Genomic DNA, 10,858 nt, shown 5'->3' with positions numbered 1-10,858 from the left:
TGGCCCCAAACAATGCATCCTTTTCAGGTTTGTGGAAATGCCCTTGCCACTCCAGATTCAGCCTTGCTGTCATGGTGGAATTGGCTTCTGGCAGGATTTGGTCACATGGACCTGGCTGACCACTCATGGGGCTGACCTCCACCTCTTCAGAGGAAAAGCTAATGGAGCACAGTAGTCCAAGGTCTCCACCATGAATCACATTGTGAGTATGACTATCTGGCATGGTCTAAGGTCTGAAGTGTACAGACACTCTTATCAGAAAGGACACACCAGAGCCTTAAGATGGCCTCCCAGGAGCAAGGCAAGGGCATCATGCAGACAGACCTTCCTTTTGAAGGTGTAGGATTAAAACACCCAAGTCCTCTAAGTTAACTCTTTACTACACAGGACAAAATAGTGGACGAGGAATGCATATTTAAAGAGTTCATGTTGAAGCTAAATCTGGAAGGGAGTGGGTGTTTCCCTGATCCAGACTTCAGATGAGACTATAGCCCCAGCCAACACCTGGACAGCAGCCTGTGAAAGACCCTGAAGGAGGAGCCATGCCGATGTCTGGGATGAGAGAGTTCCAGGCAGAGGGAACAGCAGGGTGCAAAGGTTCTGAGGTGGGACTGAGCTTCTAAGAAGAAAAGGAAGGCGAAGATAGGATGGGGGGGAAAGGTGATATCAGAAGGGCCATTTGGAACAAAGTGAGAATGGCTTATGGACAGGATGACACCATATGTGGGGCCTGAACACCTGAGCTGGTGGTGTTACCATACATACGAAGGGGGAATCAATGAACAGACCTCAAGACAGCCCTCCTGATTTCTGCCTCCTAGTACCTGTGTTTAATGCTCTTCTTGAGTGCTGACAAGGCCTCATGACTCACTTCTAACATGAGAATAAGACAAAGGTGGTAAGACGTCACTTTTAAGATTTGGTTACAGAAGATTGAGATTTCCATCTTGTTCCCAAGACTCTCAATTTCTCCCCCTCTCTCTTTTTTTTCCTCTCCCCTCCCTTTTTCACTCCTCTCATTCTTCTTCTCCCTCTCCGTCGCTCCCTTTTTCACTCCTCTCATTCTTCTTCTCCCTCTCTGTCTCTTGTTCTGGTGAAACCAGCTGTCACATTGTGAGCTGCCCTGTGGAGAGAACCATGTGGTGAGGAGCTGAGAGCTGCCTCCTTAACAGCCAGTGAGGAACTGAGTCCTGCCAAAAACACCTGAGTGGACTTGGGAATGGACCCTTCCCTTATCAAGCCCTCAGCTGACACTGTGGCCCATTAGAGACTCTGAAGCAAAGAACCCAGAGAAGCCACATCTCATTCCTGACCCACATAAACTCTGACATCATAAGTGTTTGCTGTTATTTTAAGCCCTTATATTTGGGGCAATTTGTTGCACAGCAATAAATCACTAACACTACAGATGTGGCCAGAGATTAGGAGGTGAAACTGGAGGTACAGTGTTTGCAAGTTTGAAATAAAACTGTAATAGACATCTGCCTTGGACTGGCTTTTCCTGACTGCAGAGCTTGAGACAAGGATTGAGTGCAAGCATTATATTATAAAGGGATCTTAGAAAGCCTGAGTAGAGAAGAAGAGTCATGAGATAGGGAGGTGTAGATAGCAAATACTGAGAGTTTGAATGAGCACATTTCTGTGGTGGGCACTTGGGGCTCAGTCCCTCCAGGGACCTCTGAGAGAGTGTGTAGGACACACCATTGAGGAGTGAGGGAGCTGGGGTACTGATCCACCAAAAGAGATGGAGAGTCATTCCCAGGGATGCTAACTCCCTACGAATTCTGACCTGGGGCCACAGGGGCCATAGAAAGCCCCCAGGCAGAGCATCTTGGCTGTTCACCAGAGCAGGGACTACATTGAGAAAAATGAGGAGCAAAGATTGATTGTTCCCTGGGCCTCTGTCCTATAATGTCTCAGTACATTGCTGTGACATACCACCATCTTAATTTAACATATTGCTATTTCAATCATCATGGATGTTTTGAATTAATTTTCATTCTGTTAAAATACTGCATTCAAATAATAGTCATCTCAACTATTGAGTTCTTTGGTGACCCCTTACATTTTGCTCCTGTGGCAAGTGCCTTACTTCTAATCATAGTCCCAATTCTGGGTTTCATGGATAAGGACATCAGCACACACAAGAGAGAACTCAAGTGTCAGCTGCCACATCTGAGTCCGGATGGGCTTAGTTCTGCTCTAGTAACAAGCAAACCCCAAATCTCAGGGCTTTAAAGCATCAGAGATTTTGCTTCCTACCTGGCTATGGTCTGGGTGAATGTACTTAGTGCCATTAAGTACATTCACATGCAAACATCACCACCATTTTTTCAGAACTTTATCATCTTCACATCCTGGAATGTGGTCCCCATCCTCCTCCCTCATCCCATGGCACCTACAATTCTACTTTCTGTCTCTATGAGTTTGACTCCTCTAAGGCCCTCATAAAGGTGGAGTCAATCATATCAAGCATCTTCTCAGACCACAATGGCATAATATTAGAAATAAACTACAATAAAAACAATCCAAAATCTCAAATACTTGAAGCTGCATAACATGCTATTAAACAATGACTGGGTTACAAATGAGATCAAAGAAGAAATTAAAATCATCCTGGAAACTTGTGACAATAAAAACACAACAATGCAAAATCTATGGGATACAGTGAAAGCAGTCCTGAAAGGGAAGTTTATAGCTCTACAGGCCTACCTCAAAAAAACAAGAAAAAATGGTAGCAAATCATCTAACTTTACAACTCAAAGAATTAGAAAGATAGCAACAAGAAGAGCCCAGAGTGAGCAAAAGGAAGGAGATAATAAAAATCAGAGCAGAAATAAATGACATAGAGACCAAAAAAAAACAATACAAAAGATCAATGAAACCAAGAACTGGTTCTTTGAAAAAATAAACAAGATTGATGAACCTCTAGCCAGGCTCACCAAGAAGCAAAGAGAGAGGATCCAAATAAATAAAATCAGAAATGAAAGAGGCGAAATAACAACAGACCCCACAGAAATTTAAAGGATTGTTAAAAAATACTATAAACAACTCTATTCCAACAAACTAGACAACATGGAGGAAATGGACATATTCCTAGAAAAATACAACCTTCCAAAACTCAATCAAGAGGATTCTAAAAATCTCAATAGGCCAATAACTATGGAAGAAATTGAAGCAGTCATCAAAAAGCTTCCAGCAAACAAAAGCCCAGGGCCAGACAGCTTCACAGGAGAGTTATACCAAACAAAAAAGGAAGAACTAAAACCTATCCTCCTCAGACTATTCCAAAAAATTCAAGAGGAAGGAATACTTCCAAGCTCATTCTATGAAGCCAGCATCACCCTAATACCAAAACCAGATAAAGACAACACAATGAAAGGGAATTATAGGCCAATATCCCTCATGAACATAGATGCTAAAATCCTCAACAAAATTCTAGCAAATTGGATCCAGCAGTACATCAGAAAGATCATACACCATGACCAAGTAGGATTTATACTGGAGATGCAAGGATGCTACAATATCCGCAAATCATTTAACGTGATACATCACATAAACAAATTGAGAGAAAAAAACCACATAGTCATATCAATTGATGTGGAAAAAGCATTTGACAAAATCCAACAACTTTTCTTGGTAAAAACTCTCAGCAAGGTGGGAATAGAAGGACCATACCTCAACATAATAAAAGCCATATATGACAAACCCACAGCCAACATCATACTCAATGGACAAAAACTAAAACCATTTCCCTTAAGAACAGGAACAAGACAGGGATGCCCACTCTCACCACTCCTGTTTGACACAGTGCTGGAAGTACTAGCCATTGCGATCAGACAAGAAGAAAGAAAAGGCATCCAAATTGGAAAAGAAGAAGTAAAACTGTCTTTATTCGAAGATGAAATGGTACTCTACATAGAAAACCCTAAAGACTCCATCAAAAATTATTAGACTTAATAAATGAATTTGGCAATGTAGCAAGATACGAAATTAATGCCAAGAAATCTATGCCATTTCTATACACCAATAGTGAACTTACAGAAAGAGAGACTAAAAAAGCAATCCCATTTACCATCGCACCAAAAAAAATAAGATACTTAGGAATAAACTTAACTAAGGAAGTAAAAGACCTATATGTGAAAAACTACAGGACACTGAAAAAAGAGATAGAGGAAGACATAAACAGATGGAAGAACATACAGTGTTCATGGATTGCTAGAATCAACATCCTCAAAATGTCCACACTACCCAAAGCAACCTATAGATTCAATGCAATCCCCATTAAAATACTAATGGCATATTTCACAGACCTAGAACGAACTTTCCAAAAATTCACCTGGAATAAGAAAAGACCCCGTATAGCTGCAGCAATCCTGAGAAAGAAGAAAAAAGTAGGTGGGATCTCAATACCAGATTTCAAGCTGTATTACAAAGCCACTGTTCTCAAAACAGCCTGGTACTGGCACAAGAACAGACATATAGATCAATGGAATAGAATAAAGAACCCAGAAACTGACCCAAACCAATATGCCCAATTAATATTAGACAAAGGAGGCATGAACATACAATGGAGTCAAGACAGCCTCTTCAATAAATGGTGTTGGGAAAATTGGACAGATACATGCAAAAAAACAAAAAAGAAAAGAAACTAGACCACCAACTTACACCATACACAAAAATAAACTCAAAATGGATAAAGGACTTAAACATAAGACATGAAACCATAAAAATACTACAGGAATCCACAGGCAGCAAAATCTCTGATATATGCAGAAGCAATTTTTTCACTGATACTGCTCCTAGGGCAATGGAAACTAAAGAGAAAATAAACAAATGGGACTACATCAAAATAAGAAGCTTTTGCACAGCAAGGAAACCATCAACAAAACAAGAAAGCCCGCTGCATGGGAGAACATATTTGCCAATGTTATCACCGATAAGGATTTAATCTCCAACATTTACAGGGAACTCATACAACTTAACAAAAGGAAGATAAACAATTCAATCAAAAAATAGGCAACGAACCTAAATACATACTTTTCGAAAGAAGACAGAAGGAAGGCCAAGAGACATATGAAAACATGCTCAAAATCACTAATTATCTGAGAGATGCAAAACAAAACGACAATGAGGTACCATCTCACACCTGTCAGATTGGCTATCGTGAACAAATCAACAAATGACAAGTGTTGGCAAGGATGCGGAGAAAAAGGAACCCTCATGCACTGCTGGTGTGAATGCAGACTGGTGCAGCCACTGTGGAGAACAGCATGGAGCTTCCTCAAAAAACTAAAAATGGAACTCCCATTTGACCCAGTGATCCCACTTCTAGGAATATATCCCAAGAAACTAGAAACACCAATCAGAAAGGATATATGCACCCCCATGTTCATAGCAGCAAAATTTACCATAGCTAAGATCTGGAAACAGCCTAAGTGCCCATCAGCAGAAGAATGAATTAAAAAACTGTGGTACATCTACACAATGGAATACTACAGGGTGGTAAAAAAGAAGGAATTCTTGCCATTTGCAACAGCATGGATGGAACTGGAGAGCATTATGCTAAGTGAAATAAGCCAGTCAGAGAAAGGTAAATATCACATGATCTCACTCATTTATGGAATATAATGAACAACATAAACTGATGAACAAAAATAGATCCAGAGACAGAGAAGCATCAATCAGACCATCAAACCTCAGAGGTAAGGTAAGGGAGGGTGGGGGTAAGGGGAAGAGATCAACCAAAGGACTTGTATGCATGCATATAAGCCTAACCAATGGACACAGACAATATGGGGGTGAGGGCATGACTGGCGGGGGGAGGGGGTTTTGTAGGGAATTGGGGGTATGAGGACACATATGTAATACTTTAATCAATAAAGAAATTAAAAAAAACAAAAGTGGAGTCATATGGTATTTGTCCTTTTATGACTGGTTAATTTCACTCAGCATAATGTATTTAAGGGTCATTCATGTTGTAGTAGGATTGAGAACTTCCTTCCTTTTATTAAAAAAAATTTAAGTGGTAAAGACACATAATAACATTTTCCATTGTAACCATCTGCAGTGTGTTAAGTACATTCACATTGTTGTGCAAACATCCTTCAAACCTTTTTTCATATTCCAAAATTGAAACTCTATACCTACTAAACACTAACTCCTGAATCCCTCTCCTCCCACACCTGAAAACAACTATTCTATTTTCTGATTCTATGAATTTGACAACTTTTTTTTATTTGTAAATATATTTTTATTGATTTCAGAGAAGAAGGGTGAGGAAGAGAGAGAGAAACATCCATGATGAGAAAGAATCATAGATTGGCTGCCTCCTGCACTCATCCCACTGGGGATTGAGCCCACAATCCAAGTATGAGCCATGACCAGAAATTGAATCATGATCTCTTGGTTCATAGGTTCACACTCAACCACTGAACCACACTGGCCTGGCTGAATTTGACTACTTTAGATATGTCATATAAGTGAAACCATGCAGTAGTTGTCTTTTTTGTGACTGGCATCTCTCACTGAGCATAATGTCAGCAACTCTCTCCTCTTTCAAATACCTATTTCTCTGTTGCATGTGCAATTCAAATGTCATCTCCTTCCATCAGACCTTGACACTCCACAAATACAAGTATCATATTGGAAATCATTATGAATATGTTAAGAGCAGCTCAATGAAAAGAAAAGCAATCAATCTACAGGAGGGTGCCCTAAAAGATGGTTATCAAATTAAAGAACAGCTCTCTAGCTATGTTAATCAATGAGTTAAGTCCCTGGACTCAAAATATCTTGAAGAAAAAAGTTTTAATTCTTTTCAGCCTAGAAATGGTAAGTGGGAGACAAGTGGCAGAGTGGGGATGTTTATATTTGGAGGGGCTTGACCCTCTACTGCAGGATTTCCACATCTGCTCATTAAGTATGTATTTACTCTCACTTTCTTCTCTAAGATCACTCAGCTGTTGAGGGCAGATGTAGAAATAAAACTTTGCTGAATTAAAATTGACACAAATGATAGACTCTATGCAGAGATGGCCCCAATTCTTTATCTGCTTTTATGTCTTTGGCAATGTGACTGTGAGTTCCAGAGGAGTAGTCTTTTTCTCCACCTTTGAATCTGGGCTGGACTTAGGATTTTTTAGTTGTTTTGGCCAATAGAATATGATGGAAGTGACAGTGCGCTTTACCAGGCCTTGGTGCTTTTCCACTGCTCTCACTCAGAACCCTGGCTGAGCCATGTGAACAAACCCAGGGGGGCCTTCCAGAGAAGGAGAGGACATGCGGACAGAGCTCATTTACTCCAGCCAAGCCCCCCCTCCCCCCCGGCCCAGATCAGTCACCATAGCTGAGCCCCTAATACATTAGAAAGGTCAGCAGAGACACCCCAGCTGACCCATAGCTGACTGCAGACTCATGACGAGACCAGCAGAGATCAGAACACCACCCCACTATAAAAACCCATTGGAAAATAAAGGATTATATTAAACTATTTGCTTTTAGGATGGCTTTTTATAGAGCAATAGTGGATTGATATTATAATCAAAGCATAAAGAATTGAGGGGAATTTAGAAGGAAGTGAAGCGCTGCAGAAGGGAACAAAGTAGAAGTGGCAGAGACAGGAAATGAGCCAAGGCAGCGGAGGCAGGAGGGAAAAAAAAGGAATTGAGGGAAATTAATCCGCTATTTCTTACTTTTGGCATTTGTGCTGATATTTGAGAACAGCACTCACAATCATACTGTAATTTCAATACATTTTAGATAAAAGAGACTCCTTTGAAGTTCCCTTCCAGGCAGTCAAGACAGGATGGAAGGACATGCATGTTTTTGCAAGAAAATCTGCACATAACTGGGCAGGATTCATCCTTTGATCATGAAGATTGAAGATATTGCCCTCGCCTGTTTGCCTCAGTATATAGAGCATCGTCCTGGGGAATGAAAGGTCCCACGTTCCATTCCAGTCAAGGAATGCCCATGTTTTGGGCTCAATCCCCAGTAGGGGAGTGCAGGAGGCAGCCAATTAATGATTCTCTCTCATTATTGATGTTTCTAGCTCTCTCTCCTTCTCCCTTCCCCTCTGAAATCAGAAAAAATATATACTTTTAAAAAAGATTGAAGATATTCCTGAGTATAAACATACTTATTGTGTGGTAGTGAGATTGTTCACTTATTGTGTGATTGTTCACTCACTTTTCCTTTGGTGGATTTGAAAAAATTTAGAAAAGGGGAGATAGTAAATTTAGAACACTAGAAAGAGTCACATAGTAGGGAGCACATTTAAAGCTTTCAAGGAGCCCTGGCCTCTGTGGCTCAGTTGGTTGAGCATCATCCCATGCACAGAAAGGTTGCTGATTCAATTCCCAGTCGGGGCACATTTCCAGGTTGTGGATTGGATTCCTGATTTCAATGTGTGTGGGAGACAACCAATCAATATTTCTTTCTTATATGGATATGGATCTTTCTCTCTTCTCTCACCTGCTCACTTTTAAAAATTATATAAAAAGAAAGTTGTATAGCAAAAACAGTGAGATGGTTCAGAAAAAAATTATAAAATATTCCAGGTAATCTCCACGTAACCTTCCACCCCAATAAATAAGGAGCCTTACCCATGGACAACATATTCCACACTTTATTATTAACACAAATGCCATGAAAATCAGTTTTGTACAGTAAAATATTGTGCCGCTATTATTGCTTTATGACATTTAAGGTCATCTCTGACCCTAACCATATTAGAGTGTATTTCATTGTAGACTCTTCCTGGAAACGTGTGTTTGATAGCCAATTTTACCAGTTGGTATGTAGGCATTTGGACACACAGCTGAATAATAGAACGTAAAGGTAAAACCAGGAGACCAGCTATAAAATACACTAACATGTTAAAGTCTACATTATCAAGAAGAGCTGAAAAAGTAGTGATATAGAAAATAATGATGAACAAATAAGTGAAAACTATGGTCTCAGATTTTCCTCTACAATAAAATTATGCAAATGACCTTAGTATCCAAGTATAATTTTGTCCATAAGGGTAGTATAATTCATGACAATTCTTTCAGTAAAACAGTAGAAAAATTACTTGGATTGAAATATGTCATAAGATAATAAATGATGCTAAAGTAATTCATGTTAATCTATGAGATAACTGAGAATTTCCAGTTACGTCTAGTCCAAAGATTGGCTTTATTTGTATCAGAACTTCTGGCTCAGAGGATTTGCACCCTGCATTCCTGGGCAATTCTTCACCCTAGTAGACTTGGCCCTTGAAGAGCTTACCTGCCAAGGAATCTTTGCAGGGCCCCTTTTATGTCCTTGTTCCTCAGACTGTAGATGAAGGGGTTCAGCATGGGAGTGACCACGGTGTACATCACTGAGGCTGTTGCACTTGAGTGTGAGCTCTGGGAAGCAGCAGAGCTGAGGTAAACACCTAGGACTGTACCATAAAATAAGGAAACAACTGAAAGGTGAGAAGCACAGGTAGAAAATGCTTTATACTTCCCATGAGCTGAAGGGATTCCTCGTATGGAGGAAATGATCTTGGAGTAAGAGTAAAGGATCCCAGAAAGGGGACCACCACATAGCAGCACAGCTGAAAAATACATTATAATGTTGTTAAGAAAGTTGTCAGAACAGGCAAGTTGGACCACCTGATTGAGCTCACAGAAAAAGTGGGGGATTTCCAAGTCTGAGCAGAAGGACAGCCTCAATGCCATTAAGCTATGTAGTAAGGAAACCATGGCACCAATTACCCAGGAAACCAGAACCAGCAGTCCACAGAGCCGGGGGTTCATGATGACCATGTAGTGCAGGGGGTGGCAGATGGCCACAAACCGGTCATAGGCCATCACAGTCAGGATAAAGTTGTCCAACACAGCAAAGAGTATGAAAAAATACATCTGTGTGATGCAGCCTTCATAGGTGATGACTTTGCTCTGTGTCTGGATGTTCACCAGCATCTTTGGGACGGTGTTGGAGGTGACACAAATGTCTACCAAGGACAGGTTGGAGAGGAAGAAGTACATGGGCGTGTGGAGGTGGGAGTCTGAGCTGACAGCCAGGATGATGAGCAGGTTTCCAAACACAGTGATTAGGTACATGGAGAGGAAAAGCCCAAATACGAGGGACTGTTGCTCCAGTGCCTCTGAAAATCCCAGGAGAAGAAATTCTGAAATTTGTGTGCCATTGCCTGGTTCCATGTGTCAGAGGTGACTATCAGAAAATAGAAGAAATAAATAACTTAATGTCACATTAGTAAGCATTTGTACCTGAGAATAAATGACACATTTATGTTTTAGAATCAGGAAAATAATTTCCACTTTTGGTGTGTAATTCGTTCCTCATTATGGAATCCCCATTGTCATTTGTCCTTAGAATTTCCTTTTCCATCAACCTGTGCTTCAAACATAATGTATATTGCTGTTTTTCTGAGGATATCTTTCATGCATTTGTGGAATATATATTGACTATAGACCATGTTCCGGACACTGTTCAGAGTATGGGATGCTGAAAAATAAAGTCTCTATAAACTAATGATGAAGAAAGAATATTATCAAATTAAAAAATAATAAAACATATCCAATTGTGCAGCTGCTAAAACAAAATTTAAATCACAATAAATGGAGAAAGTGGATACAGGGTGCTCTCTTTTATAGTGATTAGCCACGACAGGCCAACAGACGACACTTAACAGATACCTCATGGAAGACTAAGTGGGAGACTGAGTGGGGACTGTTTGCCAGGCAGAAGGTGCAGCCAGTGCAAAGGCCCTAAGGAAGAAGGTTGTTTAGAAAATCAGGGCTCAAAAGGAGCCAGAGTGTTAAGGGGAATGAGCACAGGAGAGCAGGATCAGAAATGGTGTCAG

At 40.4% G+C, this 10,858-nt stretch overlaps 1 protein-coding gene across 1 annotated transcript; it reads right to left on the bottom strand.

The window, feature by feature from the left end:
• Positions 1–9,269: 9,269 nt before the first annotated feature.
• Positions 9,270–10,193, bottom strand: LOC139009846 (olfactory receptor 7A5-like). The gene has a single exon (XM_070413962.1). The coding sequence runs from the start codon at positions 10,191–10,193 to the stop codon at positions 9,270–9,272; it is 924 nt and encodes a 307-aa protein (XP_070270063.1).
• Between the last annotated feature and the right edge of the window lie 665 nt (positions 10,194–10,858).

The sequence above is a fragment of the Myotis yumanensis genome, unplaced genomic scaffold (genome assembly GCF_028538775.1).
Source record: "Myotis yumanensis isolate MYYU_CA2020_CCGP unplaced genomic scaffold, mMyoYum1.0.hap1 SCAF_5, whole genome shotgun sequence".
NCBI lineage: Eukaryota > Metazoa > Chordata > Mammalia > Chiroptera > Vespertilionidae > Myotis > Myotis yumanensis.
This window is presented reverse-complemented; position numbering and strand designations above follow the sequence as displayed.